Source organism: Mesoplodon densirostris, chromosome 11, assembly GCF_025265405.1.
Source record: "Mesoplodon densirostris isolate mMesDen1 chromosome 11, mMesDen1 primary haplotype, whole genome shotgun sequence".
Classification (NCBI taxonomy): Eukaryota; Metazoa; Chordata; class Mammalia; order Artiodactyla; family Ziphiidae; genus Mesoplodon; species Mesoplodon densirostris.
Window position 1 is genome coordinate 58,784,039 of NC_082671.1, and position 18,365 is coordinate 58,802,403.

Sequence of the window (18,365 nt, forward strand, 5' to 3'; positions counted from 1 at the left end):
TATCTGGGCTCCAGAAGGTAAATGGCGTTTGCTCGAAGGTGGACCTTGGGAGCTTATTGTTCACTTTCACCCCCTGGATTTTTAAAACACTTAGATCAGTGGTTCTCAGCCTTGATGGCACCTGGGGAGCTTTTAAGAAAATAGAATTCCCTGAGCTTGAAGCCCAGAGCAATTAGTCAAAATCCCTGGGGTAGGTGCGCCCTGGACACTGGTGTGTTTTAAAAGCCTCCTGGGTGATTCTAATGTGCACCCAGGGTTTAGAACCCTTGATTTGGCTTATAATTATGAGATTCCCCATGTCAATAGGGGGCTGCTTGTCTGTTTGGGGATTGCCTGCGTGGTTTGTCAGTGTACTCTTGTCATTCATCTGGTTCCTGGTTTCCTTGGATTTAGAGGACTCTTGGTAAGTCTAATAGTGCCTTAACTAGTCTATAGAGTTCCTTCTCTCTTAGTCTCACGTTAAAATTTTCATCAGTATCACAGCAAAGCAAACTCTTATTTATTCTTCTTATTCTCCAGTATGCATATCATTGGAGGAACAGTTTTTCCTCAAGAAAGAAACTGGTTACTAAAAGTTTGGGTGGATGATATAGCTGGAATAGAAAAGTTGCATTGAATTAGTTGAGAGGGGAGAAGGTCAGGGAGGTAAAAACATTTTTTGCTGAGCTTTCTCTTTGTGCTTTGGTACCGAAAGAATGATTTCACTTAATTCTCCCAACAGCTTAATGAAATGGACACTGTCATCTGTGCATTAAAATGTTCCGTAACTTGATCAGGGTTTTGTGGTTAATGTGTCCAGAGGTGAAGTATGACCCAGGTCTGCTCCTACCCTCTCTCCATCGTAAACCACAGTTACCTGATCTCTTGTGTATTTGGTCTCTACAAAGCCATGGTAATTTATTTCTATCAAAATATTTTTATCATGAAAAATAATTAAAATACAGTAAAATAAGCTCCTTTGTTTTACTTTTAGAAATCTTAGGATGTAAATGTATAAAACATGTTTTATCTTGACTAGTCTCTGAAAACAGGCTTTAATATATCCTTAGAGTTTGGCAATAGAGTGTGAGTTCCTTTTTCCTACCCTAGTATTAAGACATTGAATTGTAAATGTCAGATCTAGACTCTTGGGACTTAGAGATATCAGAAGGCTGGAGGGCTAAAGTATTCTGTCTTCTACAGCTCACTTAAAAAAACAGGCTAATATGTATCTTTATATTTTACTTTTTGTATTTTCCCTTTTCTTCCCTTCTTTTCTTTTTTCTTTTAATTTTTAAAAAATATTATGTTCTGAGATTAAATAGTGAGTAGTAAAGTGCAAAGTATTATGTGAGCATCTTTGGGTCTAAAAATGATTCAGTTTCTGTATTCAATTCAGTGCTTCTTTGAAGTATTCAGTGCACCCCTTTAATCTTAATTCATCACTAAGGGGGTTTGGAAAACAGAAGGAAAGGTCAAGAAAGGTATAGAGAAATGAAAAGTAAAGGCTTTCATCTTTAGTACTTTTCTTATTTATTTCCTAATCCAATATATTTGGTTTCTACCTTTTTATTGCTTTTCTTTTAAATAATTGGCAATGTAGGATAACCTTTTTTCTTAAATTTTTTAAGAGAGAACACACTGAATAGAAATTTCATTCATTTACAGCATTAAAACACACATTAAGATTTGGTTATACAAGTTAACATCTTAAGGGAAAGAGGCCAGAAATACGCATTTGTGTGAGCTGATCTCTCTAGTTCTCATCAGATGAGTCTTCAGAAGAAAAGGTTTGGTCATATCTAGAGTAACAAATAGTTTCATTGGAAAGAATTTCTGTGTAAGTAACTTTGCAGAGCTAAATGAGCCAGTAGAGTTGCTGCATAAAATGTTACTATATGAGTGTGAAACAGTTTTCTGTTTAGTTTATATAGACAGTTTCGATATATATAGCTGTTTTTGTATCTTTTCATAAAACATTTACTGAATGCCTACTGTGCAAGATACTTTATAAGGTGCTATGCTGAATATAAAGTTAAATATTCAGTCAAGTGAAATAGGTAAATAATTTATTATAATACAAGGTATAATGACATAAATAGAGGTTAAAAATGTTTTCTAGGTGAGCAGAGGAAGGAGTGATTAAGTATTGGTGTAATTATCAATACTTATGGATTAAAGTATAAAACATGTCTAATAAGATTTCCTTTAATATTGTAGGCAAGTGATTCATTTAGTCATTCATAAACACTTTGTTCACTTTCTAAATCTTAGTTAATTTTTCTGAGTGTATTTATAGCTACTGTTTGAGTAGGAGGTACTCTTAACACCCATGTAGCAATTGTGTTTTGTTTTTCTACTCTTTTTGGAAGTAAAATGAAATTGCCTGGAAAATAATAGACCTATTCACAAGATATGTGTCTTCAAGACTGCTATACTTTTGGTTTAGCATGGCTTAAAAGTTAGAACAGCTTTGAAAAGTGTACTGAGTCAGGTGAATTCTCGTTGATTTATGAATACCAGTGAGTATGGGTTGTTATGTAATCAGGACTGGCCTTCTGAGCTCTACCACCATAAATCTACCATGGAAAATATTCTGGGAACTTGGATCAGTAGAAAACATCCAGGTGTCCTAGATTCATAGAAACCACCAATTTAAAGAGACCTTGAAGTTTATGTAATCTAACTCAGTTTGAAAAGATTGAGGACTAGAGGTATTAGGAGATTAGTCCAGTGGTCAGAATAATTTGGAGAGATCTTTGATATGGATATGCTCATATTGCTATTTTTGTTATTCCTCTGGTAGATTTAAAGTGCTATGCTTATTTGTTATTTAGAATTTTGTCAGTCATTAAGAATAGATATTTGAAGAAGATGACAACTTAAAACATTAGCAGCTTTTTCATATTTCTAGTCACTTTAATAATGATTATTAGCATCTGACTTCATATTTTTCTGCTATTGGCTGCTATATGCTTTCCTAACTCTCCCTCCACCCCCCCATTTTTTGTTAAGTAAAGTGCTTTTTTGTCTAAAAAAATGATGCTTGATGGCAAAATGAAATCATAACTAATCATTTACAGAGAAGAAATAACTGTAAAGCAATAAATCTGGGCATTTATTTTAATGAAAAGTATATCTTTTAAACAGATATCAGAGAGTTTTGTCTTAGCCCCATTTTTATATTGTAAATTACAGAATTATATTAGTATTAGATAGGAATGGTGATTTTGGTGTTTTGCATGTTGTGTTTGGTTCAGAATGCCTATCCAAAATGATCGTGACTTTTGTCCATTCTTTTTCATTGTAATTTGTGGGAGAGATAAAGAAGAATCAGATTTTTTTCATTTTTCAATTTTTCACTACAATATAAAAATATCTTTTCTGGTGAAACACACATGCATATATGATAAAAAGAAAATAATTCTAATTTTTACCATTATGTGTTATTCCTAATGTGGTGAACACAAACCTTTATTCATACTCAATGCTAATAAGACCACATTTTACAACAATGTATTGATTTCTTATTGCAGGTACATGCTGGGACTTGCAGCAATTCCAGCAGTTATACAGTTTTTTGGCTTTCTCTTTTTACCTGAAAGCCCTCGATGGCTTATTCAGAAAGGACAGACTCAAAAGGCCCGTAGAATTTTATCTCAGATGCGTGGTAACCAGACCATTGATGAGGAGTATGATAGCATCAAAAACAACATTGAAGAAGAGGAAAAAGAGGTTGGCTCAGGTATGTGGATTTTATACATATATGAATTTTAAAACTACATAATAGTTTTACTTATAAAGTATATTCTTTTAGTATTATTTAATGTCTCTAAATGATGAAGTGGTTTAATATGTATAACTAAACCAAAATAAATATATTTTAATTTTAAAAGCAATATAATAATGTTATAAAAGAATGAAGAAAACACTGCCATAATGCCACTGTCCTCAAATAATTACTATTTTTATTTTTGTAATTTCTTTTATTTTAAGTCAGATATACTTGACACAGTTGTCATTTTGAGTGTGGGGACATTTTTTGGGTATATGTATATTTTACATATAAATATTTAATATATAAATATAAGTATGTATTATTGACCTTCTATATTAAATAAAAATTCAGTTTGAACTATTGTCAAAATAAATCACTTTAGTAAAATTAAATACCTTGTTTACATGTGTTACATTAATTTCCATACTAATTTTTATAAAGACTAAGAATACCTTCATATACTAGTTATGGAATAATTTTTCATTTCCCTGTTTTCATTAAAATGTTTAATTGTCTAATCACAATTTAACCATGTCAGAAACCAAAAAAAGCATGGTTCTGGTTAATTTATGTTGATGAATTTATTTTCAGAGAAGAAATCATGTAGGGATTTAAAAATTCTCAGGCAAGATCTGTAGTCTTGACAGTCTGATTTGGGTAAGCAATTTGCCAGATGGGAATGATGGGAAAAGGTAGACATTTTACAATTCCCTGCTGGATTCACATTCCCCAAAATTGTTTCATTTTCTCTCAATCTTCCTTCTGCCTCTACGTTAATTGGTTGTTCAATGGAGATGCTTATTTATATTAGTCAAATTATTTTTCATACCTGAGAAAATGCCAAACACACACACAACCCTTTATTGATATATGTCATACACAAGTTTTGGAAGGTCTGTTCACTCACTCTTACTATCTTTTGGTAGAGCTGAAGAAGCAATAGAATGAACACTCTGCAGAAACTGGTCACTGTGGTAGCCACACATGGTTTGACTTACATATACACAGTACATGATACTTACATACACAGTGTGATCTTATTACCTCCTTGCTCAGACGAAAGCCCCTAGATAATTGTGAGCCCACTCTAGGTGAAGGTCATTTTTAGCAAAAAGTTTCTGAGTATATACCATGTGCCTGGCATTGTCAGCATTTCCTATACTCTGCACATTAGTGCAAGTATTAAAGAGAATTTTGTTTTAACAAAATTAATTCACTTAGTGAGTTCAAGATTGTGTTAATTTTTAAAATACAATTTTTAGTGTCTATTTAAATTACAAATAACTTCTTTCATGCTTCTGTCTAAATTCCTCTCAGTAGCTGCTTGAATGAAATCTGAGATTGTTTCATATTATAATCAGTAATGTAATGTAATTACATGTAATCAGTATACTTGAAACCCATGTGCTAATAATGTGTGAGTGGAAATCTTTTCAGAGTATTAGGTTATATTAAATACTACTTAGAACATAAGTTTTTATTACTTATGTTAAGGATAGAAACAACAACTTAATAAAAAACACCTCTTGTTTAGGAGTAGGGATACCACTGACTTTACTACAAAGCATTGAACATGTAGCTTCACTTTGACTACATAAAAAGTTGTCTGACTGGTCTAGCCATGCAGTTGTTGACGATGCATGCTGTTTGAGTCTCATGACTATTTGGAATGTGTAACCAAATGGGTTTTTAGAAACTTGAGGTAGATAGGATTGCAGTTATCTGTGTCTGCTTTAGTTTTTATTAGACGTCTTTGGGAACTAAGTAGGGCACTATTTTATGCATACCTATTGGATATAGATAAAATAGTTAGCTATTTACCTATTTCCTCATATTGCTTTATATGCACATTTGGCACAAGTCTTTTTTAAAAAATTATATACATAAAATTTATTTGTTAGGCATTACACATTGATAGAAAAATTAAAGGCAGATATCACTTCAAAGACAAGGTGGCACCAATCTTAATACCATAATATTATCCACTGAATCCTAATTTGTCTTATGCTTGGGTAAATATTGTAAACTTTGTAACTAATAGGATTAATAATTTTTCCATTTCTGGATTTGTATTATTTGTGTACTGTCATCTTGCTTAATTTTAAAACTAATCTCATGTTCTTTTATAAAGGTAAAGAATTAATAGCATTATGGCATGAATGCACACAGACAGTTTTGCCGGGGTTACACAAGCACCAGTAATTTGTGGCTTCATTTTTGTGATTGATAAATTTGACCACAGTATAACATATTCTGCACAGTATGAATTTTATTGCATCGTTTACATGTCAGTTCAGTTGGAAAATAGAGAGTAGTGCTAGGACTTTTGTTACAAACCAGAAGGTCCTGCCCTCAGTCACTTTACATTTGAAAAGATAGGCTAGATGGACAATTACACATGAAGAAACAGCTAACTTTGAAATAACAAAAATGTTCTGGCTCAGAGAACAGTCAGCCATTGTGTTGGAGGGTTAGAGAGTGACTTGTGTTAATCTGTCCATGGATTCTGATGAGGTGAATTTTGAACCATGACTTCAAGCCCAGGAACTCTGAGTAGTGGAGGGCAGTTGCTTGGAGGGATGAACCTTGTCCTAGGCACCATAAAATACTCAGCTATTCCAGGAGGGTAGAAAATAGTTGTTTAATACGACCACCTTTCCTTTTGGCAGAAATGTTTTATCATCAGACATGGTGGCTTAGTTACCTGCTACCTGTGAGCCAAATAGGTCTGATTCCAGATCAGTAAAAGATGTCCTTCTCTCAGAGTTTCCAGTGGATTTGTGACTTGTGACTATTATGGTACTTGGTTATGTGACACTCCTCTATTTGTAGAATTTTTTTCCTTGGTTACTTGAGTTTAAATTTGACCTCTTTGAGGAAAATAGGCATAGCTGCTGAACTATGTATTAATTGTTTTGATGTGTGAAATGTCAGTGTATATGGGACTTATTTACTTCCTGTTTCAAAACATACTTTATGACTTTATGTAGTGAATATGGTGGCTTCTCTGACCAGGTCTGCAGGAGAAGTGAGGCTCATAGGCCATGCTGTGGAACAGGATTGGGTTATAATGGGATTTCATCTCTTCTTCTGCACATGACATAAAAGTCGACCTCTTTAGCATGTGATTTCTCCACTATAAGGGAAAAAAGGCAGTTTATGGGAAAAGAAGCAAACACTTTTCATTTGTGTTCAACACTGTTTATACATCCTGTAGGACTAATAAAGTGAGACTAGAAGAAACGACAGCTTGGTTGGGAAAGCTCTCGGAATTGGGAGACAGGGAAATGAAAGACGTCCTGGCTCCATTCCAAACTTGTAATCCTAAAAGGATTTGGGGGGGAGCACTGAACCTCAGTTTTCTATTAGGTTTGTAAGAAAAGCGAACCAGATTTTAACAGCTCCACAGTCTGACTTTTTAGTTTTAAAAGTCTGTGAGAAATGCCTGTTTTAAAATTTCTGAACACTGGAACTTCCCAGGTGGTCCAGTAGTAAAGAATACGCTTTCCAATGCAGGGGACGCAGGTTTGATCCCTGGTCAGGGAACTAAGATCCCACATGCCGCAGGGCAGCTAAGCCCACACGACACAACTACTGAGCCCACGTGCCTCACCTAGAGAGCCCCCCCGTGTGCTGCAAACTACAGAGCCCATGTGCTCTGGAGGCTGCGTGCCACAACTAGAGAGAAGCCCACGTGCCACAATGAAGATCCTGCGTGCAATTAAGACCCGACACAGCCAAAAAAAAATAAATAAAATAAAATAAAATTAAATTAAAATTCTAAATATTATACAAGAGTCTTTCATTCTGAAATACTTATTGAGTGACACTCAATAGATGTGGGGATGTGGCAGTAAGTAGATAGACAAGGTTCTGGCCCACTGGGAAGAGGCACACAACTGATGAATAAAAGAGTAAATAATTACCAGATAACTACAAATTGTGGTAATTGCTTTGAAGGAAACAAGCAGGATAATAACATATTTATAGAGGGACTGAAGAGGGGCTACTTTAGGTGGGATAATTAGGAAACACTTCTCTGAAGAGGTGAGTTTGAATGGTGATAAAGAATCATCAATGTAGAGAACTAAAGGGAAGACTGTTCCAGGCAGAGGGAACAGCAAATGCAAAATTATACGTATTGTTAAGTTACCAGATTAATTTTCTTGTAACATTTTGATTATATATATACATGTACATGTACCAGAGTTTAAAGACATTTCAGTAATAACTAACTGTACATCTTTATTTATCCCAGGTTGTCAAGCCAAAGCTTGGGATTAGTAGAGACACAATTACTACTTTAAGAATTAAAAGCACATTTGAGTACAAAATAATATACCATTTCTAACATTTTGTTGCTTATCTCTTATGGTTTATCTTACTAGTTTATTTCATGTTGCATAGATGTGGAATAGAGTCATGACTCGTATGTACATGCGCACTTAGGCTACTTCCAAGTCTATGATATTGTTAATAATGCTACAGTGAACACAGGGGTGCATTTATCTTTTTGAATTAGTGTTTTGGTTTTCTTCGGGTAAATATCTGGAAGTGAAATTGCTGGATCATATGGTAGTTCTATTTTTAGGTTTTTAAGGAACCTCCATACTGTTTTCCACAGTGGCTGCACCAATTTACATGCCCACCAACAGTGTGGAAGTGTTCCCTTTTTTTCCACATCTTTGCCAACATTTGTTATTTGTGGTCTTTTTGATGATAGCCATTCTGATAGGTGTGAGGTGATACCTCACTGTGGTTTTGCTTTCCATTTTTCTGATGATTAGTGATGTTGAGCATCTTTTCATGTGCCTGTTGGTCATCTCTGTGTCTTCTTTGGAAAAGCGTCTATTCATGTCTTTGACCCATGTTTTAATTGGGTTGTTTGTTTTTTGATATTGAGTTGTATGAGCTATTTATATTTTGGATATTAATCTCTTATTGGTCATATCATTTGCAAATATTTTCTCTCATTCTGTATGTTGTCTTTTCATTTTTTCAATGGTTTCCTTTGCTGTGCAAAAGCTTTTAAATAGGTCCCATTTGCCTAAGGTGACAGATCCAAAAAACATTGCTTTGATTTATGTCAAAGAGTGTTCTATGCTTTCTTCTAGAAGTCTTATGGTTTCCAGTCTTATATTTAAGTCTTTAATCCATTTTGAGTTTATTTTTGTATATGGTTTGAGAAAATGTTCTAATTTTATTCTTTTACATGTAGCTGTCCAGTTTTCCCAGCACCACTTATTGAAGAGACTGTCTTTTCCTCATTGTGTGTTCTTGCCTCCTGTGTCATAGATTGACTGACCATAAATATATGAGTTTATTTCTCTCTATTCTGTTCCATTGATCTGTGTGTCGGTTTTTGGGCCAGTACCATACTATTTTGATGACTTTGTAATATAGTCTGAAGTCAGGAAACATGATACCTCCAGCTCTGTTATTTTTCTCAAGATTGTTGTGGCTTTTCAGGGTCTTCGTGTTTCCATACAACTTTTAAAATTACTTCTTTTATTTCTGTGAAGTATGCCAATAGTAGTTTGATAGGGATTGCATTGACTCTGTAGATTGCCTTGGGTAGTATGGTCATTTTAACAATATTAATCTTCCTGTCCATCAACATGGTATATCTTTGCATCAGTTTGTGTCCTCTTCCATTTCTTTCACAGCGTTTTATAGTTTTCTGAGTACAGGTATTTTATTTCTGTAGTTAAATTTATTCCCTAGGTATTTTATAATTTTTGATGTGATGGTAAATGGGATTTTTAAAACATTTCTCTTTCTGATATTTATTTTTAGTGTATAGAAATGCAACATATTTCTATATATTAAATTTGTATCCTGATGTATTTAAACTTCACTGTATTAATTGATGAGCTCTAGTGCTTTTTCAGTGGTGGCTTTAGGATTTTCTACGTGTAGTACCATGTCATCTGCAAACAGTGACAGTTTTACTTCTTCCTTTCAAATTTGGATTCCTTTTATTTCTTTTTTCTTGTCTGCTGTGGCTGGGACTTCCAATTCTATGGTGAATAAAAGTGGTGAGAGAGGGTATTCTTGTCTTCTTCCTGATCTTATAGGAATCCTTTCAAATTTCACTGCTGAGTATGATGTTAGCTGTGGGTTTTTCATATTTGGTTTTATCATGTTGAGCTATGTTCTCTCTATACCCACTTTGTGGAGAGTTTTTATCATAAACGGATGTTGAATTTTATCAAAAGATTTTTCTGCATCTATTGAGATAATCATATGATTTTTATTCTTCATTTTGTTAATGTGGTTTATCACATTAATTGATTTGTGGGTATTGAGCCATCTCTGGGATAAATCCCATCTTGATCATGGTGTATGATTCTTTTAATGTATTGCTGAATTTGGTTTGTTATTATTTTGTTGAGGACTTTTGCATCTATGTTCATCAGTGATAATAGCCTGTAATTGTTTTTCTTGTTTTTGATATTTCTGTCTGTTTTTGGTATCAGGGTGATGCTGGCCTCATAGAATGAGTTTGGAAGCTTTCCTCCCTCTGCAATTTTTGGGAATAGTTCAAGAAGGATACATGTTAACTCTTCTCTAAATGTTTGGTAGAATTCACCTGTGAAGCCATCTGTTTCTGGACTTCTGTTTGTTGAGAGTTTTGATTATTGATTCAATTTCATTAATGGTCATCAGTCTGTTCATATTTTCTATTTCTTTCTGGTTCAGTTTTGGGAGATTGTACATTTCTAGGTGTTTGTCCATTTCTTCTAGATTATTCATTTTATTGGCATATAATTGTTCATATGATCCTTTGTATTTCTGTGGTGTCGGTTGTAAGTATTCCTTTTTACATTTCTGATTTAATCGATTTGGGTCCTCTCTCTTTTTTTGTTGGTCAGTCCGGCTTAAGGTTTATCAATTTTGTTTATCTTTTTAAAGAACCAGCTCTTCATCTCATTGATCGCTTCTATTGTTTCTTTGGTTTCTATTTTATTTATTTCTACTCTGGTCTTTGATTTATTTCCTTCTACTAACTTTGGGTTTTGTTTGTTCTTTTTCTAGTTCCTTAGGGTTAAGGTTAGGTTGTTCATTTGAAATTTTCCTCATTTCCTGAGGTTGGCTTGTATCACTATAAACTTCCTTCTTAGAACTGCTTCTCCTACATCCCATAGATTTTGGATCATTGTGCTTTGTTTTCATTTGTCTCCAGGTTTTTTTTTTTTTTTTCTCCTTTCATTTCTTTTTCCATCCCCTCACTTCAGTCTGTGTGTGTCTTAGATCTGAAGTGAGTCCATCGTAGATAGCATATATATGAATTTGTTTTTGTATCCATTCAGCCACTCTTATGTCCTTTCATGGGAGCATGTTGTCTATTTAAATTTAAAGTAATTATTGTTAGGTATGTACTTACTGCCTTTAAAAAAAATTGTTTTGGGGTAGTTTTGTAGTTATTTTTTGTTTATTTCCTCTGCTTTTTTTCTGTGCCCTTGTGATTTAATGACTGTCTTTAGTGTTATGCTTTGATTCCTTTCTCTTTTTTGTTTGTATCTATTATAGGTTTCTGGTTTGTGGTTACCATGAGGTATATTTATAGCAATATATGTATTCATATATATATATATATGATTATTTTAAGCTGCTGATCTCTTAATTTCAAATGCTATTTAATAATCCTGCATTTTATTCCCCTTTCCCAGGGTTACTTTTTTTGATGTCATATTTTACATATTTTTGTTTTGTGTATTCCTTAACTACTTATTGCAGATACAGATGATTTTACTAGTTTTGCCTTTTAACCTTTTTACTGACTTTGTACATGGTTGATTTACTACCTTTACTGTATTTTTGCCTTTACCAATGAGCTTTTTCTTTTAGTAATTTTCATGTTTCTGGTTGTGGCCTTTTCTTTTTTGCTTAGAGAAATTCCTTGAACATTTCTTGTAAAGGAGTTATGGTGGTGCTGAACTCTTAGCTTTTGCTTATCTGTAAACCTTTTGATCTCTCCATCAAATCTGAATGAAAGCCTTCCTGGGTAGGTATTCTTTTATTTATTTTTTATTTTTTATTTTTTTTTTGTGGTACATGGGCCTCTCACTGTTGTGGCCTCTCCTGCTGTGGAGCACAGGCTCTGGACGCGCAGGCTCAACAGCCATGGCTCACGGGCCCAGCCACTCCACGGCATGTGGGATCTTCCCGGACCGGGGCATGAACCTGCGTCCCCTGCATCAGCAGGCGGACTCTCAACCACTGCGCCACCAGGGAAGCCCCCCGGGTAGGTATTCTTGGATATAGGTTTTTCCCTTTCATCACTTTAAATATATGGTGACATTCCCTTCTGGCCTGCAGGGTTTGCAATGAAAAGTCAGCTGATAGCCCTGAGGGTCCCAAGTCTAGTGTCTGTGCACTGATGTGTGGTCCTCGGTCCTAGGCCCTCTGGTGGACATGGCCATGTCCAGGAGTGGCTATGGGCTCAAGGGGTCTTAACGCAGCCTTCCTGCTTTTGGGGGGCTGTTTCCCTTCCAGGCTAGTTGCTTGGCCTGAGGCATCCCAGTATAGGTGCTTATAGCCTAGTGGGCAGGGCCAGGTCCCTAGGCTGATAAGCTAGAGGGAGGGCTTGCTAGCACCACTGTCCATGTGGTAGAACAAGCTCCCCAAAATGGATACTGCCAGTGTCTGTGTCCCCAAGGTGAGCTCCAGTTGCCTCCTGCTTCTTCTGGAGATTCTCCAAGACCAGCCTGCATCTGACCCAGGGTCCTTTAAAATTACTGTTTCTGCCATAGGTCTCTGAGCATGTGGTGTGTGTGCCCTTTAATAGTTGAGTCTACGTTCCACAGCCCCCTGGCTCTCCTGAATGTAAGCCCTACTGGCCTTCAAAGCCAAATATCCTGGGGGCTTGTTTTCCCAGTGAGGGACCCTCTGCAATTGTAATTATCCTCCCATTTGTGGGTCACCCACCCAGAGGTGTGGGTCTTGACTATACCTCTGCCTCTCCTATCCATCTCATTGTGGTTTCTTCTTTATATCTTTAGTTGTATAATATTTTTTTCTGGTAGGTTCTGGTCTTTCTCATCAATAGTTGCTCTGTAAATGGTTGTAATTTTGGTGTGCCCGTGAGATGAGGTGAGCTTAGGGTCTTCCTACTCCACCATTATGGACAAGATCTCTTCATTTTTTTTTTTGTTTTTTTAAATGGAGGTATAATTGACATATAACTTTATATTAGTTTCAGGTGTACAGCATAATGATTTGATATATGTACATACTGTGAAATGATCACCACAATAAGTTTACTTAACATCCATCACCACACATAATAAAACCTTTTTTTTCTTAAATTTTTCAATTTCTTATCCAGCACCAGAGAACACGTATTTTTCTAAGGTGGTGTCAAAGGAGAGTGAAGGCTGTTGCTGACATGCTTAGCAGAAGAACCCCTTAGGCAGGGCTCAGGGAAAGTATGAAATAAGGCACCATCTCTGCCACTCCCTTCTGGGCTCTGCAGTGGGGGATTAAGGCAGGATCATTGGAGGGAAAGTGTAAACAAAGAAAGCTTTTTCTCCCTAGAGAAATATCCAGATGTTGATGTTAGAACCATTACAGAAAGACCAGGGAAAGTGTTTTGGGAGCATGGAGTTGTCAGGGCAGCTTCAGTGCAACAACAGATTGATAAAGGGATCCAGGCAAGGGGGAGACTGAGTCCAGACCTCCAGTGGCAGGGGCAGCCTCCTGCAAATCTGTTCATCTGTTTACAGCACATGGTCGTTCTCAGGAATTTAAAACTGTATATGGACTTTCTTTTAAGGAAAAAGCTTTTTTGTGTGTCCTGTCTATCTATCTATCTGTCTATCTATATATACACACACACACACACACACACATATACACACACACACACACACACACACACACACACACACATATATATATATATATATTTTACAGTTAATATTGCCTAGGTCACCTAAACCACAGATACTTCCAAAATTGATTGATTTCATGTAAAAGTGTCACTGAGAAAGCTGGCCCGACCCTTTGGGCACTAAAATCTTAATATTTAGGTATATGTGAGAAGTAGCAGCCTAGAGGCACTAACTAATGCTTTAAACTGAAATTAGATCCAGGCCTACTGGTTGCTAGTCACTATTGTAGTGCATTCAGGGTTACCTATGCAGTGTATAATCTTTGCAGAAACATTTACATCAAGAAGATTTACATTGTTTAATTGTATCAACAAATCAACTCAGTAATCTGGGAGAAGGTTGGCTTTGTGTTTTCCCTTTGTTGGGTAGTTTAACCTCTAGCCTGGAAAGGAAGAATATTGTAGGGTAGAAAATTTATTCAAGACCCTCCTGTGAGTTCGTTTTTTAAAACCTGGTTTGATTTACCTCTAGCTCTTTGGGGGTCACATCTATGGTGTACAGGAAAGAACAGCTGCACCTCTCTCTTTTTTCCCTCCAGTAATTTTACAATTAGGTCATCAAGACTCATATCCTTATAAGTCAGTTTCTTTTCCTGTGAACTGATATTGTTTGTGGTCATTACAACAAATCATGTTCTGCAGAGAGGTCAGAAAGTGTAGATATATATCATCGATTTTGATAGAAGTCCTTACAAAAGTTTCTTTAGAAATTGAATTCCAGCCTAATGACATTGCAGTGGAATGCTCATTGCAGGTGACATCTGCTGCACTTAGAGCAAAGTGTCATTTTTCCTAATATTTCTGGTAGTTTTGCTTATATTTTCTTCGTGTGATAGTACAGTGCTTTCTGACCCAAAGTAATTGCATGTATGCTATTTACTGGGTGAACTTGAAATAGATATTAACAAATTGTTTCTCAGCAAGATGACAACCAATTTTCCACATGTAGGCCAAGAAAGCATATCTATATCTAATATTCTAGAGGTTGTCGCAAAATTGCCCAAATGGTCAATGTGTGAGGTTGTAATACATATCTCCTATGGTAAAGGGTAGATTAAAATAAAAGATCAAGTAAAAATCTGCTTTAATTTTCTCTCCTTGTGTTAACAAGCTGTAAGCTGAAGGACTATTAAAACAATATATAATTCTATTGTCCTTTTTTTAAAAAATTTTGATGGCTGTGTCAGGTATTAGTTGTCACACACGGGATCTTCGTTGCAGCGTGTGGGCTTCTCTCTAGTTGTGGCGTGCGGGTTTTCTCTTCTCTAGTTGTGGCGTGTGGGCTCCAGAGAGCGTGGGCTCTGTAGTTTGTGGCATGCAGCCTCTCTCATTGAGGTGCCCGAGCTCAGTAGGTGTGGTGCACAGGCTTAGTTGCCCCGTGGCATGTGGGATCTTAGTTCCCCAACCAGGGATTGAATCTGCATCCCCTACATTGGAAGGTGAATTCTTTATCACTGGACCACCAGGGACGTTCCTCAGATTTTAGTTAAACTTACATTTTTAGGCATCATGACTTATTTAAAAGAACCTCTATTTAATTCAACATGGCTTTAAATAAAGGTTGCTTTGGATTTTCTAAACTCCAGAGAATTTTTAAAATCATAAGCAGAATTAGAGTAGTTCTTAGACAAAGAGATAAGGAATGGCATAGAGAAGATTTTCCACTCGGCAAATCACAGGAGAAGCAAGTACTTTTCACATTACCTATAGCCTTTCAAGCCATCTTCACTGATTTGTATTGAAAATGCAGATTGTCTTAGGAAGTTGATAGGTAGTACTTGATGGTTCATCCTTCTACTTTCTTGCTACAATGTACCTAAATCCATATTTCATAAAAAAAAACCATGCTAAAGGAGTTTCGATTGTGTCAAATTTTTCCTTTTTACTCCTATACATTGTGAAGTTTTTCTGTATTTAATACAAATAGGAGGAGAAAACCCAACAAAGTACACTTCAAAAGGAATATATTTATTGAGTTGCTGCTTTAGGGTAGTTCATTTCCAACTTAACACTAAACCCATCATTCAGCACAAGTGATAGTCTGGTTTGTAAATAAAACTCTGGTCTGGAGTTTTTTTCCTTGAGCAAAGACAAGCTGTTGTGCCCTTTAAAGGTTACCTAGTGTGTGGAGAAGCTTAGAGGAATATTCTGAAGAAAACCCAATTATCTCCATCTCAAAGGGGAAGGCACATGGTCACTCTTGAATGTTGGGACTTTTTAGTGATAACAGGAAAGTTCCATTGATGGGCTCTAGAATCACAATATTAATAACCATGTCGTGTGGTATCTGAAGAACCTTACCTATTAACAAATATCAGAAGAGATCTTCTCGAATGTTTCTCAAAGATCGAAGAATTACTCTTAATTTTTTCTATCGCTTTATTTTTTTTAACATCTTTATTGGAGTATAATTGCTTTATAATGGTATGTTAGTTTCTGCTTTATAACAAAGTGAATCAGCTATACATATATCCCCATACCTCCTCCCTCTTGCGTCTCCCTCCCAGCCTCCCTATCACACCCCTTTAGTAGTCACAAAGCATCGAGCTGATCTGCCTGTGCTATGTGGCTGCTTCTTGCTAGCTATCTATAACATTTGGTAGTGTATATATGTCCATGCCACTCTCTCACTTCGTCTCAGCTTACCCTTCCCCCACCCTGCGTCCTCAAGTCCATTCTCTACATCTGCATCTTTATTTCTGTACTGCCACTACGTTCTTCAGAACCATTTTTTTGCCGTTTTTTTAGATTCCAAATATGTGTGTTAGCATACGGTATTGGTTTTTCTCTTTCTGACTTCACTCTGTAGGACAGACTCTGTGTCCATCCACGTCACTACAAATAACTCAATTTCATTCCTTTTTATGGCTGAGTAATATTTCATTGTATATATGTGCCACATCGTCTTTATCCATTCATCTGTCGATGGACACTTACGTTGCTTCCATGTCCTGACTATCGTAAATAGAGCTGCAGTGAACACTGTGGTATGTGACCCTTTTTGAATTATGGTTTTCTTAGGGCATATGCCCAGTAGTGGGATTGCTGGGTCGTATGGTAGTTCTATTTGTAGTTTTTTAAGGAACCTCTATGCTGTTCTCCATAGTGGATATATCAATTTACATTCCCACCAACAGTGTAAGAGGGTTCCCTTTTCTCCACACCCTCTCCAGCATTTATTGTTTGTAGATTTTTTGATGATAGCCATTCTAACTGGTGTGAGGGGATACCTCATTGTAGTTTTGATTTGCATTTCTCTAATGATTAGTGATGTTGAGCATACTTTCATGTGTATGTTGGCAATCTGTATATCTTCTTTGGAGAAATGCCTGTTTAGGTCTTCTGCCCTTTTTTGGATTGGGTTGTTTGTTTTTTTGATATTGAGCTGCATGAGCTGCTTATAAATTTTAGATATTAATCCTTGGTTAGTTGATTCATTTGCAAATATTTTCTCCCATTTCAAGTGTTGTCTTTTCGTCTTGTTTACAGTTTCCTTTGCTGTGAAAAGCTTTTAAGTTTCATTAGGTCCCATTTGTTTATTATTGTTTTTATTTCCATTTCTAAGGGGGTGGGTCAAAAAGGATCTTGCTGTGATTTATGACATAGAGTTTTCTGCCTATGTTTTTCTCTAAGAGTTTTTTTTTCTTTTTTTTTCTTTTTTAAAAAATTTTTTTATTAGTTTCTGCTTTATAACAAAGTGAATCAGTCATACATATACATCTGTTCCCACATCCCTTCCCTCATGCATCTCCCTCCCTCCCACCCCTCCAGGCAGTCACAAAGCACCGAGCTGATCTCCCTGTGCTCTGCAGCTGCTTCCCACTATCTATCTACCTTACGTTTGGTAGTGTATTTATGTCCATGCCTCTCTTTCGCTTTGTCACAGCTTACCCTTCCCCCTCCCCATATCCTCAAGTCCATTCTCAAATAGGTCTGTGTCTTTATTCCTGTTTTACCCCTAGGTTCTTCATGACATTATTTTTTTAATTCCATATATATGTGTTAGCATACGGTATTTGTCTTTCTCATTCTGACTTACTTCACTCTGTATGACAGACTCTAGGTCTATCCACCTCATTACAAATAGCTCAGTTTCGTTTCTTTTTATGGTTCTCTAAGAGTTTTATAGTGTCTGGCCTTACATTTAGGTCTTAATCCGTTTTGAGTTTATTTTTGTTTATTGTGTTAGGCAGTGTTCTACTTTCATTCTTTTACATGTAGCTGTCCAGTTTACCCAGCACCACTTATTAAAGACACTTTCTTTTCTCCACTGTATATTCTTGCCTCCTTTATTAAAAATAAGGTGACCATATGTGCGTGAGTTTCTCTCAGGGCTTTCTATCCTGTTCCATTGGTCTTTATTTCTGTTTTTGTGCCAGTACCAGACTGTCTTGATTACTGTAACTTTGTAGTATAGTCTGAAGTCAGGGAGTCTGATTGCTCTGGCTCCATTTTTCTTTCTCGAGATTGCTCTGGCTCTTCAGGGTCTTTTGTGTTTCCATACAAACTGTTAATTTTTTTGTTATAGTTCTGTGAAAATGCCATTGGTAGTTTAATAGAGATTGCATTGAATCTATAGAATGCTTTGGGTAGTAGAGTCATTTTCACAATGTTAATTCTTCCAATCCAAGAACATGGTATATCTCTCCATCTATTTGGATCATCTTTCACTTGTTTCACCAGTGTCTTATAGTTTTCTGCATACAGGTCTTT

At 36.0% G+C, this 18,365-nt stretch overlaps 1 protein-coding gene across 2 annotated transcripts in view; it reads left to right on the forward strand.

Moving 5' to 3' along the window:
• SLC2A13 (solute carrier family 2 member 13) overlaps window positions 1-18,365 on the forward strand; it is a 458,725-nt gene that overhangs the window by 102,671 nt on the left and 337,689 nt on the right. For both annotated transcript variants that reach the window (XM_060113252.1, XM_060113251.1), the window contains exon 3: window positions 3,516-3,724. In XM_060113252.1, the coding sequence (XP_059969235.1) occupies window positions 3,516-3,724 (209 nt within the window). The remainder of the gene's footprint in view (window positions 1-3,515; window positions 3,725-18,365) is intronic.